Below are 24140 nucleotides of genomic sequence, written 5' to 3'. Positions count from 1 at the left end.
TTCATTTTAAGTATAAATAATTATCTTACGCTATTCCCCACAATAGAGGCAGTGTACCTCTTAACCCAGTTATGGATATTTTCCAAAGATAACGGCTGCAGAGCCGAATCTTCAAACGATGAGGGCAGGATAAATGCCCTCTGTGCATTAAAAAAAAGTAAAATGGAGCTACCAAGTGTAAATAAGTTAAATACACGTTACTCTGTGGTTATGCTTATATGTGACTGCGTAGGTGTTTTTTGTTTGTGCCGTGTAGCTCTCAGATGTATGTTTCTTAAGCTCTCAATACGTGGAGCGAAACCTCAAGACATCATGCCGAACAACACGTGGTACAACCTAGAAGCAGAGAACAATAATTTGTACGCACAAAAATATTTTCACATCGTCTCTATAAATGAAATCAGATTGGTAAAATACAGTACAGGTTCACTTTGCAGATATTTATGGCTGTTAAAAATGCGCAAAATAATCCAATAATAATAATAATCATAAGTGTTTAACAGAAAAACCGGAATGACAAGACTTTAATTCGGCGGGTCCTGCATTGGGGGTTTCCAATTTAATTAACGAGTGGCACTAAAATCCCAGATACACATGTCGGGTACCATATTGATGAGTAAAAGTATTGAATCCTTTATCACGTGATTAGTTAGGTCTGCGAGTGCTCTGACGTAATATTAAACGAAACATGACAAAAAGAATATGGCAAAGTTTTCTAAAGTTCCAACTTTATTGAACATTGCAAATTCAAAATTGAAAACAGCAGCGCACAGATAATGGATCTCCAAGGCATATAAAGGATACATATTGTATGCGAGGATAATGTCATAAGTACAAAGGAGTCCTAAAGTCCATGTGCGATACCAATTACTAGAATTCCGTAATTAAAACTGTAATCTTAATCTGGAGTATCAAAGGCAAAACGCTTTATGCTTTGGGTAATGGCCACGTTGGAAATTTTGTTTCCTATCTTTTAAGTACAGTTCTGTATTTGAATTTATATTGGGAAAATTGTGTTAGAAACGTCAAGTGGGAGAAGTGATTTAGCCTTTACACTGCAAAAAGCTATGATATATAAATAATGGCTTAATAACATACCTGTCAACCCATACGGGTTACCCGTATTCTTGTACAGGGAAATTTAGTTTTCAGGTCCATACGGCGTACGGCCGGTTCAATACGGGCAACACATTTTTTGTTTATTTGTTTGCGTTTCTCCCCTGTGATGGGACTTTGTAGGCTGAACGTTGAGATTTATAAGGGCACGGGGTGACCAATCTGAATTGGTCTGTAATAAGGTAGGCACTGATAAGGGGTTGGCAGGTATGTAATAAGGCCATGTGACTTGCTCAAAGCTTTTAATTAACGTTAGACATGCAGCAAGCCACTGTTAGTGAGAAAAAAAATAATGCAAAATATATTACTGCTATAGCAAGACATTACAAAAATATTTGGATGATATAACTAATATACTGCCAAAGCAAAAAAAATAATTTCAAGACAAAAAAGCATTCATAATGGAGTCGCTTTATACAGTAATACTCTAGTTTCACTTATAATAAATATTGCATATACTGTACTGTAGCAAACCAAAATGAAACATTTTTTAAATGAGTTTACATAAAATATCATTTTACAAACACCACTATGAGTTGAGAATGCTTTCTATACAAAGTAGCTTTGTTTTTATCATATATATTTAAACATTTGAAGGATTTTTTAAACGTTTTATTTGTTGAAGTTTACGTTATATACAACAGTGCAGCAGCTGCGTAGACATCTGAGATATTCCAGCCTCTGTTTTCTTGATAAGTCTAGAAAATGATCACTTGATGCCTAAAGCCAGAGTTTTAACCAACATTAAAAGCGGGGGATATTAATAACTTCGTTTCATGTTTAGTTTAGTTTTTTACGGTTAATATTTAATCACCCAAATGTTTTCGACCAAAATTATGCGCGGGGACAAACTCACGCCGATTTGTTTTAATAACTGTGGAGAGCAGTTTCATACAATTCCATTTGCTCAAATGTATAATTGTAGTTTGGTACACCTGCAGGCATTGATGGGTAGATAACACCGGTGCACCTGTGTTTTGATTACATGCAGGTGCATCTTAGTGCGGTGTCTGTTCCCAATTCCTTTGACGATTTATTGGAAAGCACACTATCATAACTAAGAGTACTCCCCAGTTGACATGCTACACTTGCTAGTCACCCCCAACGCTGCCCTTAGATGCAGTCAAAAGATTAAGGCACTCCGCCAGGGGAATACCAGAAAAATATTGTGGTGATTAAGGCAGGACAATTATACACTGTGACACTGGTTACCACCATATAAATTGGGGGCTTTTCAACATCCTCATGGAGAATGTAAGGTTTGTCATTTACTTAACCGGCGAAATAATTTACAGAAGCATAGACCGCAAGGAGCCTTTGCCTATTGCCCACATAAAGCCAAAGAAAAATACTGGGAAAAAAAACTCTTTGAGATGCTGTGTTGCATCTTTAAACACGTGGAAAAAATAAGGCGATTACAATAATGCTGTGATGCAAAAGCATATGCGTCATCACTTTGGCCATCGGGGCCTTCACCAGAACATTATGACGAATCCCTTTTATAGGCCTTTAGATTACAAGTCTGCCGGGTTTGCGTTTGTATCATAGTAATAAATTGACAAATGTCACCTTTTTGCTGTAGTCTGCGATACATATAATTAATATGAGACCATACTATATTGTATTGGTCACATCACACCTTGACAATTGTTATACAGTTTTACCCTGCAGGGATTTTCGAAGTGACGTACATAGGCACTGCAGAATAACACAGAAGTAAAACACTGTCCACCTAATGTAATTTGCTTTCAAAATACCTTGCACTACAAGTATTGTGAAAATGTTAGAAAATGTAAGATTGAAAAATTGCGTAATTTTTGCCCTCAATAAGAGACGGCTATTCACGAATGTGTAACGGTTCAGAGCACATTCATGTCCTTAAAAGCTGCATGCTTTAGAGTTGAAATGAGGCAAAGCACAATGCCACTGCACGGCTAATGCATGAATAATGAGCTGATTTTACATCAAATAGCGGTCAGATGCAGTGCGTTCTCCATCAAGTGCCAATTTAGATACATTGACTATCTTCCGTGTTGGTAATTGCTTTGTAAATATTACGAGTAACAGGAATCATTTCCAAAATATTACTTCTCACATTACCATGAGCCACAACAGAGCAGAAGGAGGCATTCTGAGATAGTTCAGTAGTTTGATTTAAAATCAATAGCATTGGCAGATCAGTAAAAGTTAAGATCTATTATTCAAAAGCAAAACGTTCATATATGAAATATTGTTTTATACGTTGATTGAATAACATGTATTTTCTACTCTCAAATTTCAATCAATGTCGGAACAAAGAAAAACATTAACAATAAAACATTTTAATTGCATTCTGAACTTAAATAACAGAGCACACAAATGAAACTGGCATCGTATTCATACAAGGATCAATAACTCAATGAAAGCAATAATAACATGCAGGTTATTTTGCATATCAGCAAATAAAATATCATGGCTATATTAAAGTCCACTGAAGAATGCAACACTGACTGTTTCATTGGGAGTCTATGTTTTTAAAACAGAAATAGTTTCCTCGATGTTTAAGGAACTTCAGTTTAATATACACATTATGTCACACCATTTCCCATCATCTTTAACCAGTACAAATCCTCCCAAAACTGTGAAAACTTTATCAACTGCCTAACTCGGCAAGCCATCCGTTTCTCCTAACACCGTCCCTTCCAATAACATACAAAACATTTAGCAAGAAAGCAATGGTTTAGATCTTTTTTTTAAATTCTAATTTGCAATCAAAAATAAATCATTCAATCAATATTATATTTTAAGAAATATGCTTTTCTCATTACAGTCTTGCATAATAAATTCTACAAACATCTGCCTTTGCTGTCCAGAGAGCTCCATTAAAAGAATGCCCCTTCCCACGTCACGTTCGCGCGGTAGCGTGTGGCAGCTCCCTCTCACACCCGCTTCACGTAGTTGCCAGGGAACGTCCCAAACAGCCTTGTGCGTCTCGATGTACCTGCGGAAGCAGTGAGAAAACCCAACGGTCACCAAAACAACGAAAACCCATCTCCGCACGCATTACATACAAAGTGTGTGACCTTGCATGATCTCGTCAACGAGCAAGAACCATCAACGCGAACTCCGGTCATCCTCGCAGCGTGCGTCGTCTGCCTAGCCCTCGAACAAAGATGGTCGCTGCATTGCGCGCTTTCAGATGCGTTTCTGCAGCCATCTGGAATGCTCTTCCTTCTGGTATGAGGAAGCCACTGGAGCTATGCACTTTTAAATCTAGAATGATAACTCATTTATTTAGAACTGCTTATGTTCAAGCTTGTTGTCCTTCCTTCGCACCTCCGATTAGAATGGTTGGCTGCGTACGGTGCGAAAGAATTTCAACGTACGGAGGAGCAGCCTGCATGCTGCAGCACGCACTCCGCCTGCAGTTTTCAGCCAGGTTCGTACGTGCCATCCTTTTCAACCACATGCCTCTGTTATTGGATTTTAACAGTGCTAATCAGTCCCATATAAAAGTAGGCATTGTTATAAATGAATTAGTGATTCTGTAATAATAACGAGGATGCTGCCGCCATGTAATGGTTAAAGCGTTGGACTCACAATCTTGGCGTGTAGTTGAAACAATGGGCATGTTTTGTCGTGCCAATGGGTAATTTGTGTGTATATTCAAAATTAAACAAACATGATTGCAGTCTGGCCACTAATTATAACGCTAATGCCATGTTTATGCTGTAAGTTTGTGATGGTAGTGTAGAAATTTTAGACATCTTCATTAAGTTTAAATGTAGCCATGAGCTCTTACCTACAAACCAGCCATCATCGCATTTCTCCATCACCTCCACCACGTCTCCCACCAGTAGCTCCAGCTCATCCTCGTTTTGGGGCTTGTAGTTATAAATTGCCTGGAACCTGCTAGCCGCACAGTACGGACAAAATCCCTCTTTCTGCACAAGTGGGGTGAAGGCAATGCAAACGGTCCACATTTTGCCAAAGTCTAACATGACCTGCATATAACTCAATTTCGAGCAATCACCACCCACTCCGGGCAGACTAATGTCCATTTGCAGGCCAGGCGCCGAGTCACGCTTATCGCGTGTAAAGCACTTTGAGACACCCCCACGGCATCACGAACGCGTTATAACAAACTAATCATTATTACGATGAAGACCACTCTCTGATTTAAAAAAAAAATAACTTAATCTTTGAAATTAAAATATGAACATTTAATTGGGCTTGTAGTTCACGTGTCCTAATTGTTTATTATAATACATCGATGAATTACAACCATTGCATCACAATAGATAGCCTCTATCAATTAAAATATAGCTGGCTACAACACATTGGCGGTGTAAAGTGTTGGTACCCTCACTTCTTCAAATCCACATGCTCGGTTTTAAAGAGTTAACTAAACTCCTCTCAATACAAAAGCGAAGACATCCGCATTCGGTGGCATGACCTTTTTACATATACGGCGCATTAATTACTTACTGCCTGTTCATTTACACGGCGACACAGACCCACGTCTGTTTATTACTTTAGTGCCCGCAATCCACGACGACATCACGATACATTGTCTGCAGTGTTAATTAGAAAGTTTGATTCATCATTATGATGATGAACATTATGAACACGTTTAATTTTAAAGGGAATCTAGATTATGGACATGGCGAGGCCCAAATGGTGCATTTAGGAACGAGACTGACTTTACTCGAAGGGATAATCCCCAGATCGGCGCAGACGCTTCATTCAACAAATTCAACGCGAGACGTTATGACAGACTGGCGAGATATCACTTGGACTTTAACATAGACAGGGAGAGAGCAAAACCAAGTGCAGGTTAAACCAAAATCATTTCATTGTTGTCACTTTCTCTGCAGTACTTATCAATCATTGGCGCATACTAACAACAACACAAGAGTAACACAAACTGCCATTGGGGTGTGAATGAAATGCCATGTTACTTACGGCTCTCCTGTAAGGTGGAAGTCGTCAGGGATGCGGACTGGCTGCTGGGGCTGGGGCTGCTGAGAGATTATAAGAGATGGTGTTTTATCATAGCCTGAACCAGGCCGCGACATTGCCCTCTGGTCAAAGTCACGCTCTGCGAGTCTGGACCTATAGCTGCTCTCTGCCAGCCGATATTCATAGCCGTCCCTGCTGCCCCTCTGCTCGTAGGCTGCCTGCTCTGTCGACCGAAGGCCATAGCCGACCTCCAGAGGCCTGTATGCATAGCCCCGCTGCACTGAAGCGTAGGCATATCCTGGATCGTATAACCTGGAGTCGTAGCCTGGGTGTGATGAGCTGGGCCTCAGCCCGGGCTGACGTGCCAGGCTAGTCCTGGAGCCAGGCTGGGAAAGGCTGGTCCGACAGGCCATGCTGGGACTGTGCATCGCGCTGGGTATCAAGCTCGGGCTGTATCTGGGCTCTACGAGCCGGAGGCCATAGTCTCTGTGGGAGGGGCTGGGCCTACGCTCGGTCTCCGAGCGGCCGTACGAGCAGCCGGCCGCCGGGCCCAGCCATTCAGACTGTGGGAACGGGGAGAGGCTGCTGCAGTACTGCACCGACTTCTCGGCTATCTGCAGGATCTCGTTACAGACGGCCTCCTGATGTCAGCCACGCGGCATGGCGCGACAGCACGGCAAGGAACAAGGTTAGGGTTAGGCATATCGGATCGCGATTTCACAGTGGGTTATAAGCATGTAATTTTGTTTTGCCATGGTGACAAGAGAGGCAAGAGAAAGGATTTGATGCCCAGGAGTTGTAGACAAATCCAGAAGAAGCGTGAGCAGGGAAGAGAGAGAAAGGCGAGCGCATTATAAGCAAGAAGGTAATATGCTGACATATGCAATTACCAGTAATGGATGTCATAGATGCTTCAAACAGTGCATATGCTCAAATGCAATCATGCAAGTTCTTTTGACTTTCATCTTGTCGTTGTTGTTGTGTAAGTTGCTGTGTGCCACAAAATCTAAAGTTGCCGAATCTGAATTCCGATTTATGGATAAAAAAAATTACGAAGTCTTTTCTGCTCAATGATTAAATTATTTCCATTTTCTTGAAGATAAATTATTGTAAAAATGTACTTCACTCCAGTATGTTTTAATGTTACATATATGAGAGTATATCTTCGTGAGCATATACTACACGTGAATATATCAAAACACTTTAAGAAGTGTGCAAGAAACCAAGGCATTAATGAATAAACAGGGCTTTCACATTTTCATTTCAATGGGAGAGTAAAAGTAAAACTTGTAATTCAATTATGTAAACACTGATGACCTTCTGTTTTTGGGCTACAGATGAATGAATGCATAAATATTCCCGTTTTCTTGTAAAATAACTTGGTTTAATTAAGTAGGCGGAATACTTTTCTTCACACAGCTTCCAAACAGGAAATGAATCAGCTATAATGGTAACAAAAATGAACACTGTTTGTGCTTTGCCGAAACATTTCTCTCCTCAACCAAACACACTAACCAAGGCACAATTCAAAGACTAGCGGTGTGTGCCGGACTGGAATGTATTTAATTATTCGATTTAAAGGCATATTCTGGACCTTAAATTCTAAATGTCATCATTCTTTATGGAAGCTTCATCATAAATAAAGCCTACTTTTAAGTATACATTCCTTTTAATTTATTATCATGTATAAGCTGTGATAATTACATGGATGCCTCATTTTGTGAAATAGCAGTCTTTTGAGAACCAGAGGGTTAAGTGTATTACGTAAGATTTAAAGTAAGATTAGCGGTGCACGGTATTGACATTTTAATTACGTATGCACAGGCACGGGCATCTCTGTTGCACAATATTTCTCACTGTGAACAGCAGTGTGATCTTGACAAATCAGAGATGACAAACTTAAAAAGCAGTCTGAGTTGATGTGGCACAAGGCTTCTTTAAATAATAATACATTTTAATGTGCATACTGCCCCCTACTATTAATTACTGCAGTGCTTGACTACATTATTTCCTGAAACCAAAAAATCTATTTCAATTGTCATTCATCAACACAATTGCCATTCTTCACAAAGCCATCCCTGTAGCATAGTGTCATGGTCATATTATCTACTATTATACTGAAATAAGGACACAAATCTATGCTTGTTGATAAATTAGCTATATGGAAGTCATTCAACGTTAGCTTTGTAAAAATGAAGATGATAATATAACCTTCGCTTTAGATTAAAACCATACATTTGCAATTCCTAAATAATGTAGTACTTTGGAATGAAAATACTATCGTACTTATGGTCATTTCAAGATGTTCTTAATATATTTTTGAGAAATCGTATATTTTAAAGTGTTTTGCTGAAATGGCATGAAGGTCATTTGCAAAGCATGTCAATGCAACTGGAGCGCATGGGTTAGGAGCTATAAGCTTACCACATAGCTGGCCTCACTCATGGTTAGTGGCAATCCAGCAGGCAGCAGCTGATGGCACGAGAGCAGGCAAGTGTGGCCATGGGGGGCAAAGGCAGACAAACAGATGGAGCCGCAAGAATGAGAAGGGCAGGAGGATGCAGCAGCCAAGAACGGTTTAGAGGCAGTGGGCAGCTCGCGTGGAGGTATTGCAGCACAGTCCGTTTGAACGCCACTTGCTGGCACGTGACTCAGTGCGCATTTCTCCCTACAGACGTAGACCCCGCTGTGCGGAAAATAGCTTACAAAATATAACAATTCACAGCCCCTTTCTCAGTCGACTGCTGGAAGCAAGTTTTTCATGTCATTGCTCATGGGGGGTGTTGGGTCAGGGGGGGTGGGTGTTTGACCTCACTTGCCAATGATGCCAAATGTTGATTTGGTTGGTGAAAGGATCAACACTGGACCAGTTCAGATATTACTCGGCGGTGAAATTATCTGCCATCGGATTTATTTTGCAGTGAATCACACCTCCACCTCAGGATAGCTTATATTAACAAATACAGGATGGAAGATGCCAATATTGAACACGTCCTTAAAGTAATAAAATATTTCAGATATGATAAAAAAAACCTGGGCATTATTTGTGAGAAGGTTCCATTATTGTTACAAGGGGTAAGTGTATATTCACATTATGAGGTAGTTACCTCACTCCATAACCAACAGCCATGCCACTCAGTTTAGCAATGACAGCTGCATTGAAATTTTTTTTTCAAATAAGCACAGGTCACTGTTCATGATTTATGGGGCCATTACAATCACACATCTGCCAAGAAACACCAACTGACATGACCCACATGCAAGCTCTAGCGCTGGAGCATATGTTAAACAAACAGCTTTGCAGGAACAAATGAGCAAAAGCATGACGAGCAAAGAAACGTTAAAGGTCTTGACATGCTTAATCACATTAATCACATTAAGCATGTAATGCATCAAATAATTTCACCACACCGTTGTACACAGACATACACTTCAAAACCAGTTTCTATGTATCTGTTAACTTCGTTGACAAGTATAGATGAAAGACTAATCATTTACACGCACACATGTAGGAGACATTTAGACAATTTACAAACACGAATATATTTATGTGGCTGTCATGTGATCAACATTACTGCCGTATTCAGATGCGGTAGGTACATGCTTCCCGCTGCTGTGTTGACTAGAGGTCGTTCCCAAGAATCTCAGAGGTAGCGCTAGAAAACACACGCTTGTGCGGATCACTCTCTAACACAAAGGGTTGCACTGCTGTGCCAGAGATTCGAATAGGCACTTTATCTTGTGACAAAGTATCTATCCCGGCAACTCCGATTAGCACGCTTGGCTATGCATGGTGGTGAAAGAAGTTTAACATACATACATACGTGACACCAACAGCATATCGATTTAAAGCTTTCGTGACTGCAGGGATTCATCTTCTTGGTTCTTTCGGTAAAGTCACGTAGAAGGGAAGTAATAAAATAATAAAAATAAAACATAATAAAATAATTCTCACGACGGCTGCTTGCGTTGTGGCCGAAACGTCGTGAGAATGATTTTATTATGTTTTATTTGTATTATTTGATTATTTCCCTTCTACGTGACTTTACCGAAAGAACCAAGAAGACACCGACAGCATAGTCGGGATGACAACGCAAAGAGCGTGGGATAGAGAGAGAGAGGGATGATGAGGGTATGGGACTATAAGGGTCAGTACCTTGATGGAGTGGGTGCCTGCTCCTCGCAATGGGGACGAGTTACTGGGAGGCTGGGAAGGCACAGGGCTGCGGGAACGGCGACCCCACATCATCTCGTCATTCCACACACCGGGCTGTGGGGCCACAACACACGGACCCCGCCTTGCCGTCACACTCCAGCCACCCGGCGCACACACACACACACACCTACAGCTCAATGTATCAAGCTGCTTGCAAGGAAGCAGTCGTACGTTGTGGATGAATAGGAATACCCAAGGGTGAATGTGTTTGGAAAACTTAAACAATGACAGAGAAAAAGTACGGCGATGCATATTTGTGAATAAAAACAACAACTATCATTCAAGTACCACGAGTACGTGTAAGCCTCCTTACATGTGTGCAATGAATGCATTGATTAGTAGGCAACTAATGAACCAAAAGGGCACTCGGTGAGTGAATGAATGTCAAAATTGTTGGAAAATGATTAGTTCTATAATGGTCGCAAGTATTAAAAGCAGCACATTGTCTTACGGTAGTCTGATGAGAATGTGGCGGTGGCAATCACCCATGAAATGTACTGATTGCAATGTTGTGCAGTGTGAGGATGATACATGCCAGGCAGCGTGGCTCTTACAATAAATGACCACCCTCCTTAATGCTGATAAGTACAACAGAGACCACGTGTCTCGTTAAATCTATAACACTATCCTTTAATCATAACACTCACGGTTAGGAAGTAATAATAACAATTGCAGCTGAGCCTTGGCTAATATCTCAATGCGCTTTAATGAAATTGAAGCCAACAAAGTGAGATTTGTCGTTTTACTGAAGAATAAATGGAAACTGAGCATAATACAGTGTTATTGTAAAACCAATTCAATGTACAGTCCATCTATTGATCATCATCACAGGATTGCCGTCTTTTGCCTAGAGCTGGTCAGTCACAGCTGTTTCAACGTCACCATAGGCCACCTTTGTTTTGCTCACAATGTGCTATCAGGATGTGACATCAAACTGGTCACCCTTGAACGAAAATGTGCTATCTTGGACTCTATTATAGAGATAGGTTTTCGGAAATATTGTTAAATGTTTACATGAATAAATATTATATATATTTTAACCTGTGTATTACATTCCTCCTAAAGTACAAGACTCAATGCATTCCGTCAACCAAGAGTTTACTTGAAAGGTTTTGTTTTAACAAGTGAAAGTATATTTCATTTGAAATATTTCATTTGAAAATTATATTTCATTTGAAATATACTTTGCATTACAGCTCATGCAAATTATTTCAAAACATAAAGAATAAGCTGGAACTTAATGATACTTCGCTTAACCCCGATCATTATATATCCATACAAATAATGTTTTCGTTAAAAGTGAATCATGAACCGTAGGATGGTGTGGTCCTTGCACAGCCCGGAAATTTCCCAAAAATACTTCTGAGAATTCCTGGCTCATTTTGTCAGGCTCTGTTTAATTTTACACCCTGATTTAAGGCCACGCTTTCACCTAAACATTTTCGATCAAACCAGCCCTGGATACGGGTGGTCCCAGCAGTACTTGTGGTCGCACGATTTGTAGGAATAAACATGAAGGTACCTTTCCCTGGGGGGCCCAGGGCTTGCAGCGGTGAAAGGGTTTGGAGGAATTGCGTATGGGAACGGGAGGAGAGTGGGAGGAGTGAGGCAGAGGGGAGGGTGCTTCCTTGGTGTCAGACACCGCACACCTCCTTACACAGCGAATGAGTGATGGTGCCAGGGAAGGAGTGACAAGCTGTAAGGATTTCATTTTGGCTATCGCCTGTGGAGATATAATGAAGACTAATAGCCATCACGGTTCCATTCAACTATTGTGCAGCATATTTTTTGCCAAGCTCTTATTAATTAACGCACTGTGATGTTGTTTGTTGCCAATTTAATGAAAATGATTTATAACATATTATTGTAAGCGCTACAGCTTCTTTACAGTGTTTCTTTAGCCAATCGCATTGTCCCAATATCTGATAACACAGCAAGCAAAGCTCCGATGTATGAAGTATGAATGGAAATGGGTTTGCAGATAAACAGGTGATTTGCTCACAACGTGTGGTGGAGCCATGCGCAAGGCGAAGCTTTCAGCAATTCAGATGGGAACACGGTCAGCTGTGGAAGCAGCAAACACCACGCCGTGCGTGTACCTTTTGCCACGGTCTCGACGGTGCCTTTTGGCTATCCTCCCGTGGCCGGGTGCCACTATCTGCCACAGGCTCCCCTGACGTTTCCTCGATAGCACCTTGCTCAATCGAAGGTACTTTGATGACTCGATTTCTCTGGGGCCTAACACGCTGCCTCACGACTTCCTTGGTTGGGCCAGGCTGTGCCGAGCTAGCTGCCTTTCTCACCACCAGTGTGTCAAGGCCATTGTCATCATCAATGTAATGCTCCACTTCCTGAAACAATCTGTCTAGGCTCTGCCCATTGCAATGCTCTTTGCCAGCTGCGGCCATTGGGCATCCTGTTGGGCACAGATGCCTGCCTGCACCTGCACTGTCCGAGTCTTCTGGTGGTGACACAACGAGGAGAGGAGGGGAAAACAAAGCGGGTGACGATGAAGTGACAGGGGACTGCATGGTGGGGCTGGTTCGATGCATTCCATAAGCTTGAGCGTGACCGCAAACCTTTGGTCTGCCACGAGTCGTAACATTGCCATGGCGAGAATTTATTGGCAGGGTTGCGAGAGACCTAGACAGCTGTTTGTGCGCGCATCCCTGCGAGGACGGGGAGGAGGAACAGGAGACCTTCAGGGGATGATCGGCCTTGACAGATCGCAGAGTATATCCATCAAACGCAGGCACTTGTTTGGGATCAAAGTGCGAGATATTTGGGAGAGTTTTGTACGAAACCATCTGGCAATCGACAGGTGACAGGCTACGCTTGTCTGGCGATGGAACATATCCGTGTCTCACAATGGCCACCGAGGAAGGAGATGGAGGATTGACCTTTCTCCCAGGAGCAGAGGCGAGCAGGTCAGGAGTCAATGGAGGGGGGGGAGGAGTGGGGGTGCCTGAGGGCGACACCCTAACAGTCAGGTCGAGCCACTCGGACGTGACGGCCTGCAAGAGGGCCCTGGAGCCGTCTGTGCCTTTAGCGGCATGAGAGGGGAGGGTGGAGGAGCGAGGAGGGAACTTTCTGCTCAGACGACCAGGCTTGAAAAGGAGCACAGGGCAAGAGAGAGGGATGGTGGGTAAGAAAAGAACATGGAGATGACAAACAATGAAAGATAAAAAAAACAACTGCAGCACATTGGAAAGGATGCATTATAAAATAATATATTTTTGTTGATCAAGATATTCAACGTAAAAGAAAAGCACAGTATGCATGTGTTGAAGAAAGTAAAAAGAATAGCTTGAAAAATGCCAGAAAAATACATTGGCATATGAAAATATGTCAAGAGATGATGGACAGTTTCCAAACGCTATTTTAAATCAAAGCAACATCCATCTGACTTTGAATTAGGTTCGCAAACCACTTGAAAAAAAATGCTTATATACTATATAAATGTATTAAAATGCAACTTGCATATCCAATTAAAAGTTTAAGCAGATTGGTGACCCACTATTGTCTAAACTTTATCTACTAAGCGTGAGCAGCTGGTCCGCCAGTTTCAATGCAAAAGATGAGCCAGGTAGAGGGTGGGGGTTGGGAGTGGGGGGGGGGGTTAGCGGGGGCGTTGATGCGAGCCCCCGTACCTCTGCGTTCCCTCCTTGCCCTTGGTGGTGGCCGTAACCGAGAGGCGACGGCGCGTCGGGGTAGTCGGCGGCATTCTTCACCAGGGGCTTCCTCAGCACCTCGACGTACGACGCAGGGAAGATGCCGTGCCGCGCCGTGCCGGGGATGCGGCCCTCGTACCAGTTCTCGTCCACTCGCCGCAGAACGGCGATCCGCTCACCCTGCCGGAGGACGCAAGGTGCACCGGGGGGTGTCAACACTCGCAAAGCGCTCGTTCAACATCCGGCAGGGTATGTCCCAAATACCTAAAACAAACTTTTTTTATTTTACCAGGTAAGGCCCACTGAGCTGTATAGCTATTTTTCAGAAGCAAACCCAGCCACAATTGATAGCGCAGCCAAGTGGCTTATCGTCACGTGGAAATTTATAGCAGCCAAAATAATCTTAAACGCATGTTTATTTTAAATGTGGAGGGGATAAATTGGAGGACTTGGACAAAAATCCACACAACCACAGGGAGAGAGAGAGAGACATGCAAACTCCAAATATACAGGCGTCAGAGTCGGGACTGAACCCATGACCTCCTGTGTACCAGGCGAGGTAGTTAACATCTTCGCCACCGTTGCACCCAATAATGTACCATCATCACAATCAACAACATCATTGCCTTTGTATGTATGTACGTAGAACTTCTATCGCACTGTACGTAGCCAACCGTGCTCATCGGAGGTGCGGGGAAAGGAAAATACTCTAAACACAAAAAAGCATCTCTAAAATAAATACGTTTTCATTTTGTCATATGTAACTTCAACTTCATCTGCAATTGTGGTAAAGGTGCAGTCCTACAATGACTTGCATATGCCACTGCTGGAAGAACAGCTTCTATTCGAGGTACCTCGAGACAGCCCCACTCGAGGGTATTTGGCCTAATCTTCCACAGTGGCCAGATGTTTTGGAAAAGGTGGCAGTATCCACACTTTACCCCACTACGCGTCACCTGCCGATTGACTGTTGTATATTCACGTACACTCTTTGGTGGACAGAGGAGGACAATTTAGGATAATTGCCATCGTTTCAACTTCAGCATCAGAAGACCGAGTTGAACTGATGATGTCCGAGATGTAAGTTGAGTGTGCTACCCATTTCACAATGGTAGCATCAATGTTTGCGGAACCCGAAAAAAATCCACATTAAAATAATAACTCCTCATGATCAATGAGACATTTTAAAGTACAGTACAGTAATCATGTGACCTTGAGTATGCAATGTCGCTCAGCTGGCCTGGGATTTCTCAGGAAGAACGAGAGTCTGTGTCTAGTAGTGTATAGTGTAGTGTATAGTGTAGTGTATAGTAGAGCGAGAGTCTGTCGCCAGGGAAAGGGAGGTCTGGACCGCCCTACTCGATGTGGTGCCGCCACGACCCTCACCAGGACAAGTGGACTGAGGAATAGACGAACTAGTCATTTTTAGCCACGGACTATACAGTATTGGATGCAGATTTTTCAACACCATTATCAACCTTTACAATACATCTATCTCCTATACATGGGCTGATCTCATTACTACATATCATCAGAGGTGATTGTCCTCTCAAACATGTTATTTATTCCTTTGGCCATCATTCCATCACCAGTCTTTTCCACTGGCCACCGTCCCTCATACTGATGTGTCCCTACAAAACTCACTTACGTTCCTTTAGTCAATTTGCCATTTCCAATTGAATTTGTGCCCTGATCAATGTTTGCTTTTCTGTATCTCAGTGCAATTCTAAGCATGTACCTTTCCACGCTTATGCACTGTTTCATAGTTGTGTAAAATGTCAACTTTCTGCATTTGATTCCCAAAAATCTGGATTGTTTTTTTGCGATTTGGGATAATTGTCTCATTGCATATGTTACTCTACTTAATTGTAGTTCCTTTTAGTTTTGTATATTTGGACTGCCTTTGATAATGAAGCCAGAGCTTGACATCTGTTTGGTCTCAGTCTCAATAATCCATTGTACTGTCATCTGTTGGCACTGTGGTGAGACGAAAGCTATGCAATAGATAAACATATCAATAGTTTTGAACATTCAAGGACAATGTCTGAGAAAATACTACTCATATCACTGGGGGGGTTCACATTTATGCTGTACATTAAACATGTCATGAGTTCATGGACAATGTATAAAAGAGAATGAACAGAGGGCTGACCTTCTTGAAGGACATCTCGAGGTGGGAGTCGGCTGTGAAGTTAAACTTTCCCATGGCTTCGCCACACTGGATCACCTGCGGGGGGGCTGCAGGGAGTGGGCTCAACGGAGCTTTCTCCTGAGTCGGCTGCAGCTGAGCGCAAAGCAGATGATGGGGAGGAGGGTGCCACAACAAACCACAGTACACCGTTGTTAGAATCACTTTCAACAAGTAATTATTGATGAGTAACACTATCGGTGCAACCCTACAATTTCTCACCACTTGTGCCACGACTGGCGGAAGAGGGTATTTTGGCCTACTCCTCAATTTTGGCAAAATGCCTGGTAAGAGGTGGAAGTGCCAACACTTTACCCCACGACACATGACCTGCTGATCGACTGATTTATACTGCTGGGTGAGCAGAGTCAAAGGGGGAGTTATTAAACTTGCTGCCACACCAGACTGGTAATGCAGATGTCACCGGTTGGCTCTCCCGATGGGGCTGTTAAAGTATATTACCGGATTATCAATACCTCTTATTATACTGTAGTTACCATTTGGAGTGACTGGCCTCTATCATATGAATATGGAACTTTTGTTCATAGCTCCAGGTCATGAACTGAGATAAACGCCACGCCCCCATGCTCGCATTAGCATCGAACAAATACTTTTAGCTCTAAAGCTGCAAAAGCTTGAGAATGTGTGACACATTATTGTGGATCAAAAGGCATGGAGCTCACCAACTCAAATGTGACTCACCTCCACGTAAGTTGCGGGGAAAATTCCAACTCTGCCGTGGTGCTCCCCTTCGTACCAATTCTGGTCGACTTGCCTGTTAATGTACACGACATCCCCCTTGTGGAGGGGAAGCTCCCTGGACCAGGCAAACAGAGCAAGCAGCAGCGATTAAGACCTTTTTTTTATGCTAGGCAACGTGGTACCACACTTGACCATTTCCCCCCCCACATACCAACTTTAAAAGAATCCACTTAATAATATTTCTGAAAGAAAAAAAAACCTGTTTTGACGCATTTTTTTTTGCTTTGAGAATCAGTCTGCGATAAAAGGATTTAGAAACCAGCAGCTTGCCGCTTAAGCCAGTATTGGTGGGCCACCTTCATGCTTACATCCATATCATCGGCAAGTTTGCAAGATCCTACATTATTTGAATACACATTTTTGTTTTTCAAGCAACAAGACTTTTTTTTATTTGAAGCTTTCGTGACTGCAGGAATCCACTCTCTTTGGTTCTTTCGGTAAAGTCACATAGGTATAAAAAATAATAGATCACGACGTTTCGAGAAATCGTTATCAGGTGGCGATTGCTGAAGCAGTTTTTTTCTAAACTATAATGTTATTGTACATTTCTGTACATTATATAATCTCTGGCATGAAGCAGTTTTTTCTTGCTGTGGTTGTCCCACCTGATGACGATTGCTTGTGTTGCGATCGAAACGTCGTGATCTATTATTTTTCTATGTACGTGACTTTACCGAAAGAACCAAACGGTATAAGACTTTTTTTTGTACAGCGATTGCTGCTCGATCCAAAACCATGACTTCAGCGGTTTTGTTGGCGCTGAGTCATGCAAATTGGAGCCATTAGCCCCTCGGCTACCTCCAGAACTGCTTTAATGTACGTCTCCCATTGTCATGGTTTATTTAACCTGTTAGTAATCAACCCACAGTGTAAAGAAAATGCATGAATAAAAATTCAGAAGCTTAAAACGGAATCTGACGATTCGTGCACAAATTACAGACTTACTTTTGTGATTGGGCTCTGAAGTTATATTTTGCTCTTGCAGTCTGTCGAGTGGGCTGAACAGAGCAAACCATGTTAATCTACAGTTGCACAAAGACATTGACATCTACAATAATAAATTCAAAAATTGAGGAAACCATAAATTTTTGCAATTATGATAAAAAAAATGTTTGTGAAATAGGTAAACATCCATTGAGTTAAACTGTAATGTTATTGTACATTTCTGCACATTATATAATCTCTGGCATGAAAATATGGTATAAGTAACAGTCGAGTACAGTACCCTACAAGGTGGGCTGATTGTTACCGTCTAAACAGGATCAAGGTATAATAGAACTCACGCTGCTTCTAAAACAACAATCTCAGCCAACCTCTCGTACAAGTTTAAGGTGTTTCAGGTCAATTAGCCAGATTTTGCCTTGCCAATGTATACACGATAACACACCGGCTCTCACAAAGCTTGTGCTGTAATATTTACCGTTTTCCTAAATACCATACACGGTACATGTTGTGTAATGTTTATATGCGTAAACAATGAGTAATGTTTTTAAACGTGTTTGTCGACAGATATGATATAATGTTAAAATGCCTAACAACATCTATGTAAACAGGACAAAGGACTCATAATCCTTGTTATTAAGCACATTTTCCAATGAACATTATTTTGCAATAATAAATGGGGCAATGGATCACAATTGACATAATTTGCCATAATGTGTGCACACCGCTGGGCTTTATTAAAGCATGTTAAATTAATATTATACTAACCAGTCAACAACCACTGTTAGAAACACATCACAACTGCAGCACATTTATTACGCAGTAGTTCTCAACGGAAACGACTCTGGAGAGATTAAACAATTTATGATTAATTCCTTACACTCTTGAGACACCGTGTGTTTCTGAGAAATTAAAAAGGTCAGACAGATGGTCACTTAAACACCCGATTGATTTAAACAAAAAATTTGCAATTTAAATGTTGAGAACCACCACTGAAATTACAAAAAAGCACTACGTTTGACCAGGAAAGTGTTAATTATGACACGTGTTGACAGAGAAGCAAGGTAAGTCTCATGCAACAATTGGGCAAATGACACCGTGAACAGTCAGATGGATTAGCGAGGTCATTCAAATTTAACGGTTGGTGCTATGAGTTATAAAGCCAGGCAAAACGTGTGAAGAGCATCACTCAAAGAAGCTTGTTATCACAACATAAAAAAAAACAACGTTGCAGGTGAAAAGAGGTTAATCACAGCACGGAGTGGAAGAAGATCATGTTGTGAAGAAGGGGAAAAGGGAAACTAAAATTAAATGAAAATTGCTAACTTGGGCTGGCGATGGCGAGCTGGGACAGACCTCTCCCACCGATGTCCGCTTCCAGGAGTCATCTATGTTGAGGAGATCTCCAAAGCGATCGTTGGTGATAAACTGGTGGTGGGAAAGGAAGACTCCCGAGTGGCGCCGGGAAGCGATGTCGGCCTCCTCCTGCTCGCGCCTTATCCTGCGCTGCTCCTCCAGCATGCGCTGTTGTGACAAATGGACACACGTTGGACACCCACTATCTGTAACACGTGATCCACACCTTCTTGCTTCTTTCGGTAAAGTCACGTAGAAGGGAAGTAATGAAATAATAAAAATAAAACATAATAAAATAATTCTCACGACGTTTCGGCCACAACGCAAGCAGCCGTCTTCAGGTGAAGAAACAGGTCTGTCGAGCGTCTTCTTCTCGACAGACCTGTTTCTTCACCTGAGGACGGCTGCTTGCGTTGTGGCCGAAACGTCGTGAGAATTATTTTATTATGTTTTATTTTTATTATTTTATTGCTTCCCTTCTACGTGACTTTACCGAAAGAACCAAGAAGTTGAATCCCTGCAGTCACGAAAGCTTTAAATCGAAACGTGTCCACACGTCTAGCAAATGTCAGACATCCCAGTTATATGTCATCAGTCAAACGTCATGTGTGCCCTACACGTGCTATTCTTTTTTTACAGTATTAATATGGAAATGTATTTAAATGTTTTAGCTATCATCCAGTGATAACATTACTTTACACATGTAATTAAGTTACTAATAACAGTAATCCTGTTGATGTGTAAATGTATTTAGATGTTTTAGCTATCATTTAGTGATAACATTACTTTACACATGTAATTAAGTTACTAATAACAGTAATCCTGTTGATGTGGAAATGTATTTAGATGTTTTGGCTATCGTTTAAGTTATAACTATATTTAACATATGCCATTTTGTTACGAATAACGATAATCCTGATGTATTTGATATTTTTTTTTTCGAAAACATTCCATTTTAAATATAACATGTCATCTTTGGAAGCAAAACATTGCAGGATTATAATTCAGGATATATTAAGGGCCTGGAGTCAGCTGCACAAAACAACTAAAGTACATTCCCTTAACTCCTATATAAATGCCAATTAAGGGATATGTTTACCTTTTGTTTTTAAATGTGCAACTGCCCCACTGGTTTTCTACTTTATATGCAGGTCACGCTGCAACCCAGCAAACATAACAATGTACACACATTATTATTAGAATCCCTGTGCATTTGGCCTTGTAGTGCAAACTAGAATGTGAGAATTTTCCAGTATTATTTTATGAAAATGAGACTCGAAGCGCTGATATCCACTCAAGAATGTAAATAGTAGGTATTTGCCAAATGGAATTTTATATCTACCCGATGTTATTGTAGCTGCTGGCTAAGTTTGTAATGGTTCTCAAGTGGCCCCAGTGTCTTGGCCAGCATGTGGTGAGTATATCTGACGCTAGTCTTTACATCTCTCCATGGCCCCCACCTTATCTTGCCTCACTCGTCTGCTTTAATGTCCCTTCTCATCTGCTTCATTCCCAATCTTCTGTCTCTCTCTCCCTCATCCCTGAACCCATTCCCGTTTTCGGTCCTTCTCCCTCCTTGCACTCCTCCCCTGTACATTAAGCAGTCACCCTCTTTACCCTCCTTCTATTCCTCTCGAAGCCTCACCTCTTCTCTACTGCCCATTCTTTTCCTCTTCCCTCCCCTCACCCCTTCCCATCCCTCCCCTCCCCTTTCGTGATCCTCAAGTACCCGCTATCAAGGTCACTCATTCCACAACCCTTGCCAGCCCCTGTCATTCGATCCGCTTCTGTCACCATTTTTTTAAACTATGTTAAGTACTTTTATTGAAGATGCTCTTTAAATACAAAATTAGATTATATTACTTTCAGACAGCATTCATATATTTCCTCAGCTACCACCCCTGTGGGGATAAATATATTCTTGAAAAAGGCTTTTTTTTTTAAATCAAACTCAAAACACGATGGTTTAGATCCTTGCCATTGCTGACAAAAATGACCAAGAAGTAACTCATTGAAGGGTTCCATAAGCAGGCTTTTGATTGGAGAAATTTGACAAAAGTTATTATTTGTTTTGTACATCTCCTGAACATTCTTACTGAAGGCAAAAATCACCCTTTCATACTGGGCAATAGATTCCCAATCAACAACACAGAACCTCACCGATTACAATGCCCCTAGCCAGGGGCTATACTCAAAGTGACCTCTTTCAATACAGCACGTGGTCTTCTGGAATTGGCCTGGTTTTATTTAACCTGTAACATAATCGGCATACGAGGTTGAAACAAGGACTTGAGTTCAAGAAACAAGAATTTGGCCAGATTAGAAATTAATACCATCTGAAAGTGCAAAACTCCAAATGGTTCCAATTCCTTTGTAAGTTCAATAAAAGTGAATGATGTGATGATCTGCTAGTTTGAGAACTTTAATTGTATATTTTACAGTAAATAAAAGCGGTTATTGATGATATTAAGAAAATAGTGCTCCTGAAGATTTGACGTCCTCAGTTCATATCTAAAAAAAAGGTAATTTATCTGGCTTGGGCCCTTGAAGTAAATATTAAAAATGGGGCAAATTCAAAAGGCGGGATTAGATCCAAAGAGGGCCCATCACCAACACTGTAGCTCCAGCTCATATTTGAATCGCCATATAAATAACGTGTTTCTTACCCAGAAATGTGTACAGGTTTCTATTATTGTTTCACATATGAATCCGATTGAAGAACGCTTAAATTAATTATTCCCATTGCAGTTAATTAATGACTAATAGTCTGATACAATGCACAGTAAACTTCTTGATCCACCCTCAAACACCGGCTTGATGATGTGGATATTAAGAGCAGTATAATTTAGGCTTTTCATGCTACCCAGCAATTGAAACGTGAGATGGGACTGAGCCCCATGAGTAATGCTGCTGGCTGTTGAGATAAAAAAAAACTGCACTGCCGACATGAAGTTTCACTATTCTTCATCCAGCTGCTTCAGGTTATTACATTCCCATGGGATATTTTCCCCTTTCATATCATGTTTTGCCCCCAAATGTTTGTAATCAGCAGCAGCAGCAGTAGTAGACACGTGAAGGACTGAAAATACTTATCGCGATTGTGAATCACCAAGAAGGCACTCAAAAATATCGCCAAAGTCTTTAATTACGTGCCCAATGCTCGATTTGCGGACGCTTAAGTGGATGGGATAAATTTGGAAGGGACGTGGGAAGGTGACGACGGCAGAGGAGCCACGCGCTCACCTCCTTGTCCTCCCGCCGTCTTCGAGATACAACTTCTGCACTCTCACGGCTCTCGTAGATGGGAGGCGGGCGGCCCGTTGGGGACGAGCAAGCGGACATCGGCCGGGGAGACAGAGATTCTGTACACACGCACACAAAGCACGCACGCGCACACACACCACACGCAAAGCACGCACGTGCGCACACACACACCCCACAAAGCACGCACGCGCATACACGGACACACGAAAGATGGTGCACGCATAACAGGAAAACGTTCAAGACGATGATTTATGGATAAGTGCACACGCACGCAAAGCACATTGCAGATGCAGACGTGGTCAAATCAGCGCGCATCTGTGTCAACCCACACAAAACATTTTCCACTTTCGTGTGTTTTTTTACACACATATCTCCTGGTGCTCAAGTATATGTACATTACACTTAAAATAAAGACGTTATTTCTACATGTATAAGCATGGCCAAGTATGCTGAAATGTATATATTAAGATACTAACGCCCAAGTTTAAAAGTACTCAAGCACGTAAATTGGTAATCTCTCACTTAAATAGGCTCACTCGGTTCATCCATTAAAATAATTAACTTGGGGCTTAAAAATATGCCAATCAAGAAGTTGGTGCCTTCCATTTACAGATGTCTTTCTTCTTGGTTCTTTCGGTAAAGTCACGTAGAAGGGAAGCAATAAAATAATAAAAATAAAACATAATAAAATAAAATAATTCTCACGACGTTTCGGCCACTACCAAGCTAGGAGCTTATATATACGCTGCGTTGGAGGTGCAAGGCGCTCTTGCACCTCCAACGCAGCGTATATATAAGCTCCTAGCTTGGTAGTGTCTCATTCTTCACCTGAGGACGGCTGCTTGCGTTGTGGCCGAAACGTCGTGAGAATTATTTTATTTTATTATGTTTTATTTTTATTTTTTTATTGCTTCCCTTCTACGTGACTTTACCGAAAGAACCAAGAAGATGGATTCCTGCAGTCACGAAAGCTTTAAATCGAGATGTCTTTCTCTAAATGTTTAATTCCTCATTCCACTAAAAACATATACATCGCTATTACAACAGGTTATATTTAACCGTTCCCCACCCCCTTTTTTGTTTAAATAAAAAAAATGTAATAAAAAATGAGCAATTCACTTCATAATGAACATCAAGTTAACGTGAATGCCGACACAAAGCTTAATTAATGGAGAAAGTCATGCATCGCTATGAATTATTGGTGTGCAAGTCAACATAAATATGAAGCACATGCCCTTCAATGGATATGTACAGAACACAGTGTTGCCTTTCACCATTACAGAACAACGATATATTTTTTTCCAAGAACGTACATCTCGTAATTATTGTATTTACAAATGCTCATTTTTGGTACTTTCTTTTGTGCACAATTAGCGCATTAAGAGGTTAATTTCCTGCAACACCACGCAAAGCATTTTGTGCTAAGAGTAGTATTAATAAAAAATAATTCCAAAATCAAACGTGATAAATGCAAGTCTAATCGCCTTCATGAATTTGGAAGCCATTGAAGGGGTGAAAGTTGTTCTGGTGTGCAGCGCAATAATGCCGGACATCATAGCCCATTTGCTACGCCCCTACTTGACCGCCTCATTGCCTCAGGACGAAGCAATTGGCACAAGTGTGGTGCTAATGTGCCTCCTTTTGTTCATTGCCTCTTCAAAGCATTATCATGTAAACGAATGCA

The 24140-nt window shown here is 41.5% G+C and overlaps 1 protein-coding gene across 33 annotated transcripts in view; it reads right to left on the bottom strand.

Annotated features, from left to right (window-relative positions):
• Window positions 1-707: 707 nt before the first annotated feature.
• Window positions 708-24140, bottom strand: part of SORBS1 (sorbin and SH3 domain containing 1) — a 137664-nt gene continuing 114231 nt past the window's right edge. For 19 of the 33 annotated variants that reach the window (XM_061565184.1, XM_061565161.1, XM_061565171.1 and 16 more), the window contains 12 exons: window positions 22436-22554; window positions 19163-19360; window positions 17840-17892; window positions 16835-16949; window positions 16097-16228; window positions 13924-14124; window positions 13174-13380; window positions 10214-10327; window positions 8482-8529; window positions 6061-6698; window positions 4898-5007; window positions 708-4096 (listed from right to left, as the gene is read on the bottom strand). In XM_061565184.1, coding sequence (XP_061421168.1) covers window positions 4035-4096; window positions 4898-5007; window positions 6061-6698; window positions 8482-8529; window positions 10214-10327; window positions 13174-13380; window positions 13924-14124; window positions 16097-16228; window positions 16835-16949; window positions 17840-17892; window positions 19163-19360; window positions 22436-22554 — 1997 coding nt within the window. In that variant the 3' untranslated portion in view covers window positions 708-4034. The remainder of the gene's footprint in view (window positions 4097-4897; window positions 5008-6060; window positions 6699-8481; window positions 8530-10213; window positions 10328-13173; window positions 13381-13923; window positions 14125-16096; window positions 16229-16834; window positions 16950-17839; window positions 17893-19162; window positions 19361-22435; window positions 22555-24140) is intronic. The other 14 variants (XM_061565168.1, XM_061565164.1, XM_061565162.1 and 11 more) reach the window with 14 other exon arrangements.

The sequence above is a fragment of the Lethenteron reissneri genome, chromosome 34, assembly GCF_015708825.2.
Source record: "Lethenteron reissneri isolate LAM-NWPU_2019-01 chromosome 34, ASM1570882v1, whole genome shotgun sequence".
In the NCBI taxonomy this organism is placed as follows: domain Eukaryota; kingdom Metazoa; phylum Chordata; class Hyperoartia; order Petromyzontiformes; family Petromyzontidae; genus Lethenteron; species Lethenteron reissneri.
The sequence above is the reverse complement of the archived record's forward strand: the minus strand, read 5'-3'. Positions and strand labels throughout refer to the sequence as shown.